The sequence below is a fragment of the Osmerus eperlanus genome, chromosome 20 (assembly GCF_963692335.1).
Source record: "Osmerus eperlanus chromosome 20, fOsmEpe2.1, whole genome shotgun sequence".
Lineage (NCBI taxonomy): Eukaryota > Metazoa > Chordata > Actinopteri > Osmeriformes > Osmeridae > Osmerus > Osmerus eperlanus.
In genome coordinates this window covers 5,670,460-5,688,501 of record NC_085037.1, presented here as the reverse complement: position 1 = coordinate 5,688,501, position 18,042 = coordinate 5,670,460, and the positions used below count along the sequence as shown (strand labels likewise).

The window sequence follows — 18,042 nt, the reverse complement described above, 5'->3', positions numbered from 1 at the left end:
TTTGATCTCACCTACGGTTCAGCTCGGCCGGGTTTCCCAGGAAGTCCTGCCATCCCAGCAGCAGCCCATCCAGAAGCAGATCCAATCTGGTCGGCTTTGTGTTCAGGATGCTTGCAGCCTAACTGTTCTGTCACTGCGTCCTGCGGCGTGGGCTCAGCTCTGAGGCTTCAGAGTCGAGGTGATCCCGAGGGTGACCGTGAAAAGCTCTTTTAACAAACGCGCCGCTGTTTTTTTAATAGCTGTGTCAAGTTAAGTGTCTGACGAGAGAGTTTGGAGCCGCCCCCCCGTCCCTCTGAATGCGACATAATTTTTCCCATTGTTTCACCATTATCGATGGAACAAAAGGAAACTAGAATGGCCAAAGAGGATGGATTGGATTGCGCAGGTAAAAGGCTGACTCAGCGCCCGTGGGCGGGTGAAGAGGAGGGACTGTTGACGTCATCGCTCACGACCGAGGGCTCTGCCCGCTTCGCATCCCCCGCGCCCTCGCCGAGGGCTCCATTAACATGGGAGCCACGAGGACCCCCTCGTCATTAAGTGCGCTGTCTACAGCGCTGCCGGCGTGTCACGACAGGACCCCTGGCCCGCCTTGCCGCTTAAATGATTCATGGGAAGGCAGCCAGAGGTAGAGCGGGCGGCTCCGCAGGCGTCGCTTTGAGGTCAAACTCAAATGTAGCCCTCCTGTACCATGATCTACGTCCAGTCTGGCTCATTTAGCTTTGCACGGTGGGCAAGGCTTCGGGGATTTTAGCTCAAGGCTTGTTGTTAGGTGGGATGGAGGAGGCCTTAATGTGAGCTAATTGTATCCCCTAACCTTGTGTGTGTGTGTGTGTGTCAGAGAGAGAGAGAGAGAGAGAGGAGAGAGAGAGAGAGAGAGAGAGAGAGAGAGAGAGAGAGAGAGAACACCTATGGGCATTCCCAGATCGTCTGTGCCATGAAAACAGCAGTGTGAAGAAGCAAACCTTGTTTTCTCCACAGGTCGGCCCTGCACAATATGTTCTGTAATCTCGTCACCTTCCCCTCCGCCATATTCAGCCTCAATAACTAGCTTCTGTTTCCTCCCTTTCCTTTCCTTGTCTCTCTCTTTATCTCTCTCCTCCCTTTTCTTCTTCCACCTTTGGGATCTCTTAGATTCGGATAAACAGGGAAGTAAGTACTCTGCTTCTCTTCTCTTGCCATCTTCCCCCCTCCCCCTTCTTCTTACCCCTCCCCCTTTCAAATACCCCCCCCCCCCCCCCGCCCAGACGTTTCTCCGTCGCTCCCAGAGCACATCTCTCCATCTCGCTCCGTGCTCTGAGTCTAGATGCCGTCCCCCGAGGGAGGGGGGGGGGGGGGGGGCTCTCTCTCTGGGGACTCTCCAACTCTGGGGACTCTCCATCCCCAGAGTTTAATTTAACCAATCTGACGACTATGGGCTCCCTCCTCCTCTACTATCCGCTGTGTCAGAGTAACCCCCCCCCCCCACCCCCCAGCAGGGCTGACATGTAGGATATGTCAGAGGAGAGGGGAGCAGCGAGGGCAGGGGGTGTGAGGCCTGACACACGGCAGGCAGACTCAGAGCCAGGCTAAGAAGCGAGCCAGGCGCCAGCAGGTGCACTGCTGGGAGAGAATGTTCTGAGACCACCAGGCACCTCAGGTTCCATCATCCTCCTACTAAACTGTTCTGAGCGTGGCAAGAAAGCCCTGGATCTCTCCTGCAAAACCTCCCATTGTTTTTCCATCTGAATAATGTAAAGAGCTAAGTTGGATGAATCTAAATACATTTCAGAGCACATGACATAGCTTTGCTCTGTAGTCCTTCCGAACTGAGGTTGGCTACATCTTATTACATGTAAATAAATATGTTAAAGTCTTTCTTACCATTAATAGTTTTGAGATTTGGCAAACATTTATAACAGTTGAATGGTAATGATTAACCATTCAACTCTATTATGAGATATTTAGTGAGTGCTGCCGTCAAATCTCAGCTTTTTTTCCCATCTGTTGACCATTTTGTGACGTGATCGATGATTGTGGTTCAAACGAACAACCATTTTTTGTTTTCCCCATCCATCCACTGTGAGTTCTCACTGCTTGATGGATCGTGATGCAGAGAGTGTGGTTCCCTAGGTGACAGACACGAGCTTTAGCGCATAGCGCAGCTTTGTGTCCCTCTCTTCTGAGGACGAGACAGGGTGGGGGGAGAAGGGAGAGGACAGTCAATAGCCTCGGATGCCGGCCACGCTGTGTCGTATTGTTAGAGCAGCACTAATGCAGAGCAGAAGAGAAAATACACACACACATCAGTCAGTGTCATTCAGGTGGAATCGCTCCTGGAGTCCCAGAGTCACCGTCACTGTGTTTTTGATCAGCTCGTGTCTCTCGTACACGTGCGGAATCCTCCGTCTCTGAACCAGTGACTGCCTCCGCACCGTAGCTCACTGTTGTCGTTTTAAAGCTCTTTGAGACAAAGCTTTGTTTGCTCAGCTCAAATACCTGCATGCATGATTGTAAACCACTGTTAAACGATACTGTAACACTCAAGATGAATACATCCGCCACATATAAAAGAACCCCACTCAAACAATTGTCCCACTGCGGATAGATTTCTCTAAATATGAACACTATGTCACACATACTGTCAGACAAATGGTAGAATATTTCTGCCATGTTAAGTCTAGGAATTATTATGTTAGTGAATTGTAGGCTACTCAAACCATTAAAATGATTGTTTAGATGGTGTGTGGGCTGACAGAGGGCCTGACCAGAGGCATCAGGGTTTATAGCTGATAATATGAACTCATTGTCTTTCTCTCTGTTCTCTTCATCTCGTTCTGCGGCTCCATTTTGTCCAGGGGTACCAACGATCCAACCACTTCATTGCCACCCAAGGTAAGATCCCCTGCAGACTCAACATTGTGTTGTGTGTGTGTGAGAGAGAGAGAGAGAGAGAGAGAGAGAGGAGAGAGGAGAGAGAGAGAGAGAGAGAGAGAGAGAGAGAGAGGGAGAGAGAGAAAGCTATGTCTTTGTTAAGATAATTTCTTTATCAAGTAATGCACAGAGTCGTTGGATTCAAAGAAAGTACAATAGTTTAATGCTTGCCAGCAAGGAGACAAAGTCTGATCGCAATACAAAGTTTGTCTAGCTCCCCAGTCTTCAGGTAAGACCTTTTATTGGTGAGAAGTCCCCTCCTCAGCATATCAGCTGTCAATATGATCGTTCCAGAGAGTGCGTCTGTGCACGTGGGAACTTACAGAGTTCTCTGACCCCTAGGCTTGACTATATAATTCATTCAACACAGATAAGGTTTATTGCACCTCTAGTATGATAATGGTCAACCTAGGTCGGTTTGTTTACGTATGCCTAGTGTCATCTATAGGTCATGTGGGGAGAGGGTTCTCTGCTGGCAAGGAATGCTAGCACCAGTATTTTCAGAATATAATGTTCCATTCTAAATTTCTCCGACAGCCTTCCAGTTGTAGATCACATTAGGGATCTAAAATATGCACAATAATTCTATGCATATTATAGTATGTAAACATATACAGTGGTGTTTCATCATGCTGTGTTGGGATAATTCTACAAGCTAACATTTAGTTCCTTCATCCATCATCGATTGCTGAATTTGTAGTTTCTCAGTGGCTCTCGTTCTTCTTAGTGATGCCTCGCCTCCTTCAAGTAAAAACACGCACCCGAGGACACTTGCATGTTATTGTGTGACAATCCATTTGAAATATTTTTTCTCTCAGCTCTGATTTTATTTGTGTAGTATACTGGAAAAAGCCGCTCTCTCTGTCCCCCCCCCTCCCCCCCCCCATCCTCCTCTGCACTCTTTGTTCTACCTCAGACAAATTCAGTTTCTCCTGCAAGAATATATCATTGGGTTTCTAACGCAAGAATATGTCAGCCCTTTCTATTCCTCTCCTTTCTTACACTCACACACAGTCAAACTAAAGCATGCTCTTTTCATATACACAAATTCTGTACAAACACTCCTACACATCTTGTGAATATTCGACAGGGGGAAAGATGTGCACACACCCCCCCGCTAGCGCTACTGTGTTACCAAGACGAGGGTGGAGGAGTAGGAGGTGGAAGAAGGAGAGGTGGAGAGGGAGAGGTGGAGAGGGAGAGGGGGAGGTGGAGAGGTGGAGAGGGGGAGAGGGAGAGGGAGAGGGGGAGAAGGAGAGAAGGAGAGGTGGAGAGGGAGAGAGGGAGAGGTGGAGAGGGGGAGGGGGAGAGGGAGAGGGAGAGGGAGAGGGAGAGGGAGAGGGAGAAGGAGAGGTGGAGAGGGAGAGGGGGAGAGGGAGAAGGAGAGGTGGAGATGGAGAGGTGGAGAGGTGGAGAAGGAGAGGTGGAGAAGGAAAGGTGGAGAGGGAGAGGTGGAGAGGGAGAGGTGGAGAAGGAGAGGTGGAGAGGTGGAGAGGGAGAGGTGGAGAAGGAGAGGTGGAGAGGGAGAGGTTGAGATGGAGAGGGGGAGAAGGAGAGGTGGAGATGGAGAGGTGGAGAAGGAAAGGTGGAGAGGGAGAGGTGGAGAAGGAGAGGTGGAGAGGGAGAGGTGGAGAAGGAGAGGTGGAGAGGTGGAGAAGGAGAGGTGGAGAGGGAGAGGTGGAGAAGGAGAGGTGGAGAGGGAGAGGTGGAGAGGGAGAGGTTGAGATGGAGAGGTGGAGGGAGAGGTGGAGAGGTGGAGAGGGAGAGGTGGAGAAGGAGAGGTGGAGAAGGAGAGGAGGAGAGGGGGAGAGGGAGAGGTGGAGAGGGAGAGGGAGAGGTGGAGAGGGAGAGGTGGAGAAGGAGAGGTGGAGAAGGAGAGGTGGAGAGGGAGAGGTGGAGAAGGAGAGGTGGAGAAGGAGAGGTGGAGAAGGAGAGGTGGAGAGGGAGAGGTGGAGAAGGAAAGGTGGAGAGGGAGAGGTGGAGAAGGAGAGGTGGAGAGGGAGAGGTTGAGAGGGAGAGGTGGAGAAGGAGAGTGCCCTGAATGACTGCTCCCTCGGCAGCTCCAGTGATGCAGGGTGCATACAGATTCGGCACATCTCCGGGGCCGAGTGTCATCATTCTCGACAGACAGCCCCCCGCCCCCCCCCCCCCCAGCCTACTGCAGCAGCAAACACCGCTGCTTTGAAAAATGTAGAAATGGTCTAATGTCAGGACCAGAGGTGGAAACCAGGGGAGGGGGAGGGGGGCAGGGAGCTCTGAGCAGGAAGGCTGTGTAGCCATGACTCAGAATGGAGGAGAATCAGGAGCAGGCGGATGGAAGATCCAGCCCCACGTCTACTGAAGGGCGCAGGGCGCTTGTCTTGAACCTGAACGGCAGGGGTGGGGAACCTTTTTTCTGCCAAGGGCCATTTGGATATTTATAAAATCATTCGGGGGCCGTACAGAATTATCAACTTGTGCCTGCTATATTTGGTCAAACATTTAATTAACTCACCCCTAATGTGATGGCTGGAACTGCTTCTCTTTGGTGAGGTTTATGATGTTAGCTGTCACGGATGCAGCCTGCTTTGACTACATATTAATTAAACATATTAAACATATTAAAATATTAAAATAGTGCTGCTGCCAACGAATAATGCACCTGATAATATGGTTCCTGTAGTGCCATGGCGGGCCGGACAAAATGATTTTGCCCGCATACGGCCCGCATACGGCCCGCAAAAAAAACGGGTTGTGGGGGGGGGGGGGGGGGGGGGGTTTGTTGGGAGTGGGGTGTCAGAAGGTGAAAACGGTCCCTTCCTTTGGTAGTCTTTCTTTCAGAGCCAGCCAAGCTTGTTGCCCCCCACCTACCCACCCACTATTCTACTTGTTGGATGAAGCCTTCATAGAGCCTGGTGGAGTTTACCCTGAGGCGAGCAGCCAAACCCTGTTTCCTCCCATTCATCTTGCTAAGACAAGTGTGAAATACATGGGGGAAACAAGTGGTGCTTTCAAGCTGATTTGTATTTGATCACATACTACAGCTTATCTCTCAACAACAAAACTCCTCACCCGCCCTGGATGTTAATAGGAACCCAAGCACATCCCTTCGATGTAAACAAGTCTATCTTGGCCTGTTCCTGACATATGACCATGTGTGATACGCTACGACCTTCAACAGGCCCGGGCTTATCTGTTGCAACTACAGTATAGGTCAGTGTATTTGCATCAAAGAAACACTGCTGTTTCTAGGCAGTAAGTGGAATGAATGTGGTCTTAATGTATTTTATTATAAGAAAATCTATAGTGAAAGGCTGTGGCCTACTGTTGGTGTGCGTTGGTGTGGCAGTGGTGTGTTGAAGCAGGGCTAGGCTGTGTGATCTCATCAAAGCCACAGTATAGTGAAATCAATGACACCGGCAGCGTCTCCAGAGCTGGTGATTTGTGTCAGCCGAGCGAAAGCTAGAGCAAGACGACACGAGGACTTGTGGGTGTATTGAAATGACATTTCATCCCGCCATTATGAGAACACAGTCATAGTTCACCCAATGACACACTGTGGCTATTATATACCGCTGGCATAACACAAGGAGTTAGTGGTTATTGCCGCTATTCTCCTTGACTTATGAACCCATCCCTCCTCCCTTTTCTGTTCCCCTGTTCTACTCTTCACCTCCTTCTCCTCCACTCCCCCTCCCTCCCTCTCTCTCCCCCTCCCTCTACAGGTCCCAAGCAGGAGATGATCTATGACTTTTGGAGGATGGTGTGGCAGGAGAATTGCTTCAGTATTGTCATGATTACCAAGCTGGTGGAGGTGGGACGGGTGGGTAGCTCTCCGTCTCTATGACCCTTGACCCCTGGTTTCTCCTTCCTTCTTCTGGGAAGACAGATAGATGAGGGGTGTGTTTACAAAAGTGTCTGTTGTGTTGTAATTCATCATGGATGGCGGCGTGTGGGTGGGGTGGGGGGGGGGGCAGGGGGCAGTAGCTCATCTAACCACCAACAGATCTGCTGAAAATCTCCTCCGGCTCTGCGGAGACACATTACAAGAAGCACTGTTTAATATCTACGCTTGCTGCACGTTCCTGTTGTGATGCCCACGTACTGTAGTCAGGATTCCTATGTTTGTGCCAAGTATCTGCATGACATAAGATAAGCCCGCAGGGCCAGAAGAAACTGTGAAAGCAAATTAAGAAGGCTAGATAATTATCGGAGGGGGGCAATCTATTGATTTCATTATCGAACGTGGAATTAAACCTAAGCCTGCTGTAGCCTGGGTGGTGTGAGCCCTTCCTTGGTTAAGTCTCAAAGTTGCGTGTGTGTGCTCAGATGAAGTGCTGTAAGTACTGGCCGGATGACAGTGAACTCTACGGCGACATCAAGATCACACTGTTGAAGACGGAAACCCTCGCAGAGTACACTGTCCGCACCTTCGCCATGGAGCGGGTGAGCCTCACTCCTTTCTCTCTTCTCTCCTCTCTCCTCTCCCTCTCTCCTCTCTCCTCTCTCCTCTCTCTCTTGTAACAGCACTGATAAGACCGAATTACTTTCTAATGGAATTCTGCCTGGAAGATGTCAAATGTACCAGTCTCTCATTGACTGTGTGTACGCCGCCCTGTCTCTGCAGAGGGGCTACCCTGCCAAGCACGAGGTGTGTCAGTTCCACTTCACGTCCTGGCCGGAGCACGGCGTGCCCTACCACGCCACGGGCCTGCTGGCCTTCCTGCGCAGGGTCAAGGCCTCCACGCCCCCCGACGCTGGGCCCGTGGTGGTGCACTGCAGGTTATACACACCCCCACACACCCCCCACCCCACACCCCACAAACCCCACAAACCCCCCCCCCCCCCACACCCCACCCCACCCCCCCCACCCACACTTGCACATCCACCGAAACGCACGCAACACACGCATACACCAAACCCTTTCATGCTCTGACTCCAAGTGTTGTGCCTCCTGTTTGACCTCTGACCCGGGTGCTGCGTTGCAGTATGGGAGCGGGCAGGACGGGCTGCTACATCGTGCTGGACGTCATGCTGGATATGGCCGAGTGTGAGGGCGTGGTGGACATCTACAACTGTGTCAAGACCCTCTGCTCCCGACGCATCAACATGATCCAGACCGAGGTGCCACACGCACACACATACGTTTACAAACACACAAACACACACACACATCATCAACCTCCTCAAATTAATACAGCTGATCAGGAATTCACTGGTTCTGTAAACACCATTGTCATTTACAATGTAATCATTTAGCAGGCGTTTTTTCCCCAAAGCAACATATAATTAGTGCATGCAATGGGTATGGCTAATCAAGGAGCAGTATTTGCGTGGTTAGTGCCAAGGAATACTCTGTTTTCACTGTACGCAGTACAACAATAACATAATCACAACATACATTTTACATCCTTCTATACAGCAGTTCTATATTATTATATTCTATATAAAAAAATGCTGTGATAGTTATTGTCTATCAGAACGGATACCTTTAAAGCGGCATGTACAGTAATCATGATGCTATTTAACGGCACAACAAAAAGAGTTAATATATTGACGTGTCCTTCTCTTGGCTGTTTCATGCTTGTTAAATCCGGTTTAATACAGTTCTCAAAGGAAGAGACATAGGAATATGATGCATGATGGGAACTCTGCAAGAAGTCTAATTATTCTGCTTCCCACCTCGTCAGTAATTTACTAATAAACACAGCTCTAATTATTGACAATTAAAATCCCTTTCTCGACAAATGAGTTATAAAGTGCGTGTCCCCTTCAACACTTTCCTGTGATCTTTTGTTTGCCAGGATGTCAGGACAAATGCACGGCATAATTGCGTTTTTGTTGGAAATAAATGTGTTGGAGCTGTGTGGGAAGATTTATCCTTTCCTGAAGAGTAGGTTTTACCCTCTTTTTTTTTCAAGGCAGTTTACTGTCGAGAAAACAATGTTCCTTTTGTGGGCACGTTGTTGTCATCAATGTTGACATTCATGACAATTAGTCAGCGACAGGAACTATAATCAAATCTCAGTGTTGTACTTCAGAAGCAGCAATTACGGATCTATTATTGCGGAAAGGCCGGTTTTGAGTTTGTTTCCTGACGTTGCTTTGTCTTCCTGACCTTCTGTTTCCTCCCTCCATCCTTCGCTCCCCCCATCCCTCCCTGCTTTCCTCCCTCTCTTTCGCTCTCCCTCCATCCTTCGCTCCTTCACCCTCACTCGCTCCCCTCATCTCCCTCCAGGAGCAGTACGTCTTCATCCATGATGCCATCCTGGAGGCGTGTCTGTGTGGAGAGACTGCCGTCCCTGTGAGTGAGTTTGCTCTCACCTACAAGGACATGCTGAGAGTGGACTCGCAGAGCAACACCTCGCAGTTCCGGGAGGAGTTCCAGGTAACACACACACACTAGTTCAAACACACACACAGTCACACACACAAGTTCAAACACATACATACACAGTCACACACACACACACAAGTTCAAACACATGCATACAAACACGGTCATACACACAAGTTCAAACACACACATAGTCCCACTCACACCATGCTAAATTAAATACATGTTAGGTATGATTCAAGGTCAGATTTCACACAATTAACTTTTTAATACTATAGTATTAAAGCAGAGTATTCCATTTTGACAGTAAAGTCCTATTTTTGTATGAAAGGATTAGGGCTCATTTGACTAGATGTAACCTGGTTTGAAACCAATTTTAATGCCACAACTGATTAGGGCACTTAATAATTAGGAATAATTGCAATTTCTTATTTCTATAAAGAAGAAGAATTCAATACGTATAGTCATGCCCCTCTAAGGAAATATCTTATCACAATATCAACCCATGTTAGGCAATGCACTAATAACTGGGATGATCCATTCACACTTCAAAACCAATGGGGAGTCATGCACAATATACAGCAAGTCAGATAATCAGTTCAATTTTCCCTCCTATTTCATTTCCAAAGCCTCATATAATGTGCTTATTCATAATGTATGAGATTGGTATAAATGTGTGGGGTTTTTTATCCATTAAGCCTCTTCATGGTTTTGACTGGTGCTAAATGCATTTAAAAGTTTCAGCCGGGTGATTAGAATGTGAAATATTTGCGCCTGTCAAATATTGACAGTCAGTCTGTTTGAGCTAGGTACATTTTCAATGTCCTTGTCCATCTCTCTTTCATCATTCTCCCTCTCACTTCTTTTGTCTGTCCCTTCTAATCACATTCTCTTTATTCCTCTCTCGCTGTCTATCTGTCTCACTCCCACGCACACATTTCCACACACTACGTTGCCTCAAAACACACGATGCACTTTCCCTTGCTCGTTTTAATCGTACTTCACACTCCTCCTCCATCCCTCCATCGTTCCGCAGACGCTGAACTCGGTGACCCCCCACCTGGACGTGGAGGAGTGCAGCATCTCCCTGCTCCCCCGGAACCGGGAGAAGAACCGGAGCATGGACGTTCTGCCTCCGGACCGCGCCCTGGCCTTCCTGGTCACCACCGACGGCGAGAGCAACGACTACATCAATGCCGCGCTCACCGACAGCTTCCACCGGCCCGCCGCCTTCGTGGTCACGCCCCACCCCCTCCCCGGCACCACCGCCGACTTCTGGCGGCTGGTGTACGACTACGGCTGCACCTCTGTGGTCATGCTCAACCAGCTCAACCAGTCCAACTCTGCCTGGGTGAGGGGGGGGGGGGGGGGGGAGGAGAGGGAGGGAGGGAGGAAAGGGACGGAGGGAATGTAGTATGTATGTCGTTATCATTATGGACTGTGAGTATGCTGCTATACCATACTGCATGTCTGGTAAAAAGAAAGATTCATTTTGCCTATGGTTGTCAGGGTATTAACACATTCTTATCATTCTTTCTCTGCCCATATTTACCCATGCGTGGGTTTGTTCTGTCGCCTCCCTATCTTTGTCCTGACAGTATGTCATGGTATGTTCCTATAAAACCTTTCCTCCATGGCTGTCATCCTTCTATCTCCCTGACTTTCTCCATTTTTTTTTTACTTTCTTCTTATGTTCCTATTATGTCTCCTCACTCTCTATCTCCGCACTCTCTCTGTCTCCCTTTAGTTGTCCAACTCTGTCTCTCTTCCTTTGTCTCCCTATTTCCCCCTCTCTATTTCTTTGTCTGTCTCTATCTCTCTCACTCCCCCTCTCTCTCTCTCTCTCACTCCCCCCCCCTCTCTCTCTCTCTCTCTCTCTCTCTCTCTCTTTCTCTCTCTTCACTCTGTCTCTCTGCCAGTAGATTAGCTTTTCTCCCACACCTTGCCCTCATCATCACCGCTGCCTGTCTCTGTGCATAAATATTTATCCCTGTCTCCCTCCCCCTGTCCCCCCTTGTCACCCTGTTAATACCCTTCCGTCAGTCTGACAAGGCATATTATCACGTCCCTCCTCTGGGGTCCCCACCGCCCCTCACTGTCACAGCTAACACCGTTAGCATGCTAACTACCCCCCCCCCCCCCCACTCCTTATTCCTCCCATTGGTGGAGGAGAGCCTTTGAAGCAGTATAGAGTGGTACTGACTAAAGACCTTGGGTTTGTGTGCTCCAACCAACCCTGACTAACTCTCCCTGTTTATCTCTTAGAGGCACAGACAAGGTTCCCCACTGCATTCATTTATAATGGGCTAGTGTTAATGATTTACAGCTATGAATAATTCAAATGGCAACTGTGGGCTTATATGAGGGATTGTTTCAGGCGACGAGTTCTTGTTTTTGCACATTTAATTTACGCCGCTGTTTGTGGGTAATCATTGTCATTTAGGGTAATCGTCTCTCCTGTCGATACTCAGGTGTCTTGTTATAGGATTTTACCATACTGCTCTGTGACACAATGATTGGTCTTTCCTCAAGCCTCTGTGCTAATAACATGCTATGTGCCTCCACTGCTCCTCTCATCTCCTGTCTCCCCTTCTACTTCTCTTCATCCTTTCAGCCCTGCCTGCAGTACTGGCCTGAGCCGGGACTGCAACAGTTTGGACCAATGACAGTGGAGCTCCTGTCCCGGACGGCAGATGATGATGTCATCATACGCCTGTTCCGTGTTCAGAACATCACACGGGTGAGTTCATGACCCATGATTTTTTTGTCTTGTTTTATTCAGCTGTACGAATGTCCCCTTTTACTCTCCAACTCTCTCTTTCCTTTTATAAGTTTATTTTCATTGTTTTTTCCACCCTCTTTATATCAGACTTATTTCGTAAGGAGAGTTAATTGCCTCATTAATCTTTTCATCAGCTGTCTACTTAAGGGGGAATGGGGTTACTAGAATAATACACCAGGGTAAACTTGGAATTTCTTGTCAATTACCGTTAAAAGCTTTTTTGACATACTAATAGGAAATGTCATAGTTTGATTGCTTGATAAAATGTTGTAGATATTCCTAAGAGTACACAGTGTGTGTGTGTGTATGTGTGTATGTACTCTGTACAAATGTGCCTGTCTGTGTGGTTTGGGCTAGCTCCTAGACAATCCTAAATTAGACAGACACCCTCTACCACCTACCGTTGACCTGTCTACCCCTGGTGACCACAAGGACACTCCCCTGTCTCCTCCACACAGTCCCCCTCCACAGACCTGTCACTGTCAGGAAGTGTCCCCAGTCTCTACCCCCACCGTCCCCCCACCTCACCCCCCATATCAGCCCCCTGTCACCCCTGTCAGCCCCCTTGTCGTGTTCAAACCCCCTTCCCTTCACTCTCACGGACAGAAACAAACACTCACAGTCAGACCCTGTCCCCTACTGCCTCTCCACAGGATCCCACCAATCAGAGCTGGCCAGGACAGGAAGATGATAACACTGTTACCAAGAAGGTATTCCACCTCCCTTGTAGTCAACTAGAATGGGTACTGAACTGGCCTGTAGGAGTGAAGCAGAATCAGTGACAGGAGCCTTAACCCGAAGGCAGGGCCAGGCCAGCGCACGGAGGGGGTTCTATGCGTGGGATGTTTATGGTAGTGCAGCATTCCTGTCACAACTGGCGAGCATGTTGAACCACTCAAAGAAGCAGTTTTGTTTATTAAATTGCCTCCACCTTCCCCATCTCCTTTGCTCCTTTCCACATGTTCTCTCTCTCTCTCTCTCTCTCTCTCTCTCTCTCTCTCTCTCTCTGTCTATCCCCCTTCAAGATTCAGGAGGGTCAGCTAGTGGTACGCCATTTCCAGTTCCTACGCTGGTCTCCGTATCGTGACGTCCCCGACTCCAAAAAGGCCTTCCTCAGCCTCCTGGTGCAGGTGCACAACTGGCAGAGAGAGTGCGGAGAAGGACGGACCATCGTTCACTGCCTGTGAGTTGCCAACATTGCCTCTAGCTTTCGTCAAACTCAGCGAGACGTTCAGGCTCAAATCCCCAAACACGATATCCAGGAGGTCCATTAGGCGTGGATTCTGACGTGAGTCGACAGCAAATGGATCTGATCTGTCTTCTGCAGCACAGGTTTAGAGGTAGCACAGCCTGACGACATCCACCATGTTCCTGCCAAGGAGTCTTTGCTGTCCTTACGAGAAAACATCAATCTACTTTTCTGATCTACTTAGCAGTCATGGAACAGATGCTATCCGACGTGTCGAGCACATCATCTGAGCTCACACCCGTCTGGATGTTAGTTAGCGTTCTTAACACACCTGCTGGTGGTGCAAAAGTCTATAGCGAGCCGTGTTTCAGAGTGCCCACTGGTTAATGAGGCAGGGGGAACAGTCAAAGCCCCAGTGCTTGTCTGTTTACAAAAACTAGGGTTGGGAACTGTTGCTTCTCCCAGCTGAGTTCCCTTCAAAACTTCATATCTCTATATCTGTGTGTGATCGTGGGTCAATGGGTCCCATTCCCTGGGGCTGAGCTACATTTTACAAATCCCCGCTTAAGACTGACTTCGTCTTGCCTCTATTTAATGAATCCGCTTCTCAGATGCCTGTCTTTCAAATCCGCCAGCTGCTTTTTTTCTGACAGCATTTTTGATCTGAGCTCAGTCAAGCTGTGACATTTTACTTATTCGGCGACTCCCCTGAAACCCGCCTGTGTGAACTGTCTGCTCTGCATACTTATCCAGTCCCTCATGGCCCTGTGTGGTGTTTTTGTGTGTGTTTCTGTGTGTGTGTCGCAGGAATGGCGGGGGTCGTAGCGGGACTTTCTGCGCCTGCACCATGATTCTGGAGATGATCCGACACCACAGTGTGGTAGATGTCTTCTACGCTGCCAAGACGCTACGCAACTCCAAGCCCAACATGGTGGAGACCATGGTAAGACTTGAGAAGAGGAGCTTAGACAGGAGTTTGGTCTGCCACAGTCATGTTAAGGCATTATTGATATTCACAAAAGTACATCCTAAGTATATGTGTTTTATTCTGTTGTTATCGCACACAATTGCTGCAGTGCTATATTGGAGCATTCTCCACAGTGTCTTACTGAGTGATGGTAATGTCTTGTTTTCAGGAGCAGTACCGGTTCTGCTATGACCTGGCTCTGGAGTACTTAGACTGCCTGGAGGTGAGATAGCACTGATCTCCGAGATCTGATCAGCTCCCTGGATCCTGGTCTTGGGTCCTGGGTCCTGGTCTTGGGTCCTGGGTCCATCCATTGTCAGCTGGTTTCTTCTCTGTGCAACCCCCCACACCTGGATGAAAGTCTATATACCGTAATGAACATCAACCATGAGCCTATGGGAAATGACCACCTCCCACAACTCTGGGGTCCCTTCCCCTTATGCGTTCTACTCCAACATGTACTCGATTGTGCCACACCTCCAACAAGTTGAACAGGAACTGAGTCTGGTCCTCCACCTCATTTTGACTGGACGTTTTCCAGGTCACCTGACCACTGGTGGTATACTCAGAGCTTTGCAACTTCCTGCCTTACTGGGACAATATCAACAAACACCAAGAACAAGCTGTAGTCTTGACAACTACAATAAAACAAACTGCAGCAGCACAAAACAATACCAACTAATTGGATGATATCGTATTGTGTGTTTGTTTTGTAATACTCTGTAAATGGTGCAATCTACTGTTGGTGAACATCCCATTTTTGTTCAGTATATTGACGTTTTCTTGCAAGAGGCTGGCTAGGCAGAGGCTCCCATCCTGAAGGAGATTCGCCTTTCCAAAGGAAGGATGAGGTTTCCATCGTATGCTACTGTACAGGAGAATGGTGGTGGACTGAACATTTCTTTTATTTCTGTCTTATTTATTATTTGTGTAAATAGATCTTTTCCAGATGTTTCTAGATGTTGATGTCTTAATGTGCCAATCCATTCTCTTTGTGTCTGTGAACAGGGACTACCCAAGCATCTGCATGCAAGTCTTAGGTATTTCATTGCAGTTTGTGACCCAGTCTGCTTCAGGGGGGCTAATAACCTGGACCCCCATAGTCAGAAAGAGCTATATATGAAAAAAAATATATGATGTGTTGCTGTGGGAACAAGTCACCAAAACACGTTGCTTTTTAAATTTGTATTTATCAATGTGTTTTATTTTCTAAATAGTGTAAAAAATTAAAAGAAATAAACTATTCTGTTGTTGCTTATATAGTGTGTTTATTTATTATGCAACTCGCTAACTTAATTAGTGTGAGGTCATTTTTCCTCTCTTCAGAGTACCCAAGTAGGCCCTCAACCAGGCTACATCCAGATGTTAGTGATGGCAACACATAAACTCCATCTAAACACTATCTTTCGGCAGGCCTCTTCATTGGCAGATTTGGCTGCCTTCATTAGATCCAGGGTCTATTATCTTGAACTCTTAGTGCGTTTACTCTTATCATTTAATTAGCTTTAAGATTCTTTTCTTCAGTGGAAGCAAATGTACCGGCTAGTTGTGTTAGGTCTGATCTTATGAACAGATCCCATTGATCCTATATTTGCCTATTCCAGTCATTCTCCATGAAGGGATTTCATAGTGACCCGGATTTACAGTGTTTGATGACTGTTGTTCTTCAGCATTTTCATTCACCATTATCGCTTCCCTCACACTATCTCTTTCCTATACTCTTGGAGGAAACACAGATTGTGCAACAAGTTATAGCAAAGAAACAATTTCAACTTAATAAGGACAAATTGTGATGTTGTCTCAGGTTATCTTATGGAGTATGGATCAGGACTGTAGGGCAGCACTCTATCGTGTGTGTGTGTGTGTGTGCGTCTGATCCAGCCTTTTGTGTGTTTTGGCCTTCACAATGGTGTGCTACTTGAATGCCATGGTTATAATTGTATTTTGAAAGCTATTAATGGTCACATGAATGATGCGGGCAAAAGCACAATTGTCATTGTGTGGCTAGGAGAAAAGGCCTGGATGAAACTACACTGCTCTCAGCAGCTGTTTGGGTCAGATTACACAAACCTGGAGATGTCTTCTCCATTGTGTTAGCTCCTGGACCAAACCCAGCCTTCTGGGAAGACACACTGTATCCATCTCTCAGTGTTTGTCTGATTCTTTTGAAGCTGATCTGAGCTCTCAAGGCTATGTCAGTCATTGTTGCCTTGTAATACAAGGCGACTTTGTCTCGGATTCAATAGCTGCTCTCCTGAGGTCTGGCATATGTCCATGTTGAAGACTATGTGTCACACAGTCGGTGATAACCTATGTTATATCATATTCATTTAGCCAGATGCTTTTATCAAAAACAACATTTTTTCTGTTTCTAAGCTTTCTATTCTTACATTCTTGTTAAGACAAGAAACTAGCTTTACCATCGCCGAGAGTTCAGGTTTTATTCATCAGCATCCCATTATGGATCATATACATCACAAGTTCAACAGAGTGACAGGCACAGTGAGAAAACAGAAGCTCCCGTCTCAACAAACGGGCTGTTGCTAAACAAAGCTGGCCTTCGTTCCTCGTCTCATCCAACCTGTTAGCTGGCAGGAGGATGAAGCTTGCCTTCAGAGGATGTCACTGTTATGTCTGTCGAGCTCTCAACCTCCCAGGAGTCAAGTTGCCAGCTAGGGTGAGGTGGGGGTGGGCTCCCCTTATCGCTCTCACACAGATCCCTTGCCATTTTTGACTGGTAAAATGTGGCGGCATGGTTGGGGGCTTCCTGAGCATGTGGGCCAGGTTTGCTGATGAGCATGTATGAGCAGCTGCCGCTGGGCCGTTGCCGTGGCATCTCCGAGAGCCTCAAGACGGCCAAGCAAGCGACTCGGCAAATACTGGAATGCTTATCTCCCCCCACTGGCCCTGTCTAAAGCCCCCTTTCTAAAGGATCCGGTCATGCGGTGGATAGATAGACTCATGAATCAATTAATATCGCTCTCTTTCTGACACTGATTCCCCGCAAGAGGCAGTCCACAGGACAGAAAGCATGTGGAGATGTGTGTGTGTGTGCGTGCCCCCCCTCACCCCCCAACACACACACACACCCTCACCCCAACCCTGCCTGACAGCAGATTCAATTTGAGCCCACTTTATCTCCATGTGAATTCATCTTATCTCTGGCATGACTTTACATCACATTAAATTAAATTGCTCTTCTCAGGACGAACAGATCCGTATGTTCAGTGGAAGCATGCAGCGTCTCTTTACATTCCCAAATCTAACGGGCAGCAGAGCAGCTAAAGAAGGCTATTCTAGTAACGATAAAAGCCAATGTTTTGAAGAAACGTCTCGTTCAATACGGCAAGCGTCATTGATTATGTCAGCCACAGATGATAAAACATTCGCGAAGGCATCCCATGATGACAAACCTGTCGTTTGTAAAAACCTTCATCGGGAGCAATGGCCTCAAGCTGGAATTCGGAGCTGCAAAGGCAGACAAGAGGGATGACACTGTTCTTTCTCCCATGACATAATCTATGGAGGCACGGAGGAGGATGCGAGGGGATGGCCGAGGGCAAGTCAATAATGGCCCTGTATTATCCAAGTGGTTTGCAGTTCACAGGGCCTGCATCTACAGCTTCCATCGGTCTCTCTGACGGAGAGCTTGGCAAACACCTTACATGGGTCAAGGTCACGTGACCTGCTTGTTCCTCACGGAGTCTCACTAGCTTGGCGACTGCACTGCTACTGCGCCCTCCAGACACAGAATCGATTAAGACCGCCAGACCACTCCAGCTCTCTTTCAGAAAGACCTTCTGGACTCCCTCTTAGTACAGGCCAAACGTACGCACCTCATCACCCTGTGTATCCTTCTCTGCTTCTTTAACTGATGG

The 18,042-nt window shown here is 48.1% G+C and overlaps 1 protein-coding gene across 1 annotated transcript in view; it reads left to right on the top strand.

Annotated features, from left to right (window-relative positions):
- Positions 1-15,416, top strand: part of ptprua (protein tyrosine phosphatase receptor type Ua) — a 96,747-nt gene extending 81,331 nt beyond the window's left edge. The window contains exons 14-26 of the mRNA XM_062446058.1: positions 424-560; positions 1,132-1,149; positions 2,835-2,871; positions 6,615-6,712; positions 7,219-7,335; positions 7,517-7,671; positions 7,878-8,013; positions 9,128-9,277; positions 10,263-10,577; positions 11,841-11,966; positions 13,034-13,191; positions 14,005-14,140; positions 14,334-15,416. Coding sequence (XP_062302042.1) covers positions 424-560; positions 1,132-1,149; positions 2,835-2,871; positions 6,615-6,712; positions 7,219-7,335; positions 7,517-7,671; positions 7,878-8,013; positions 9,128-9,277; positions 10,263-10,577; positions 11,841-11,966; positions 13,034-13,191; positions 14,005-14,140; positions 14,334-14,396 — 1,646 coding nt within the window. The 3' untranslated portion in view covers positions 14,397-15,416. The remainder of the gene's footprint in view (positions 1-423; positions 561-1,131; positions 1,150-2,834; positions 2,872-6,614; positions 6,713-7,218; positions 7,336-7,516; positions 7,672-7,877; positions 8,014-9,127; positions 9,278-10,262; positions 10,578-11,840; positions 11,967-13,033; positions 13,192-14,004; positions 14,141-14,333) is intronic.
- The last annotated feature ends 2,626 nt before the right edge of the window (positions 15,417-18,042 follow it).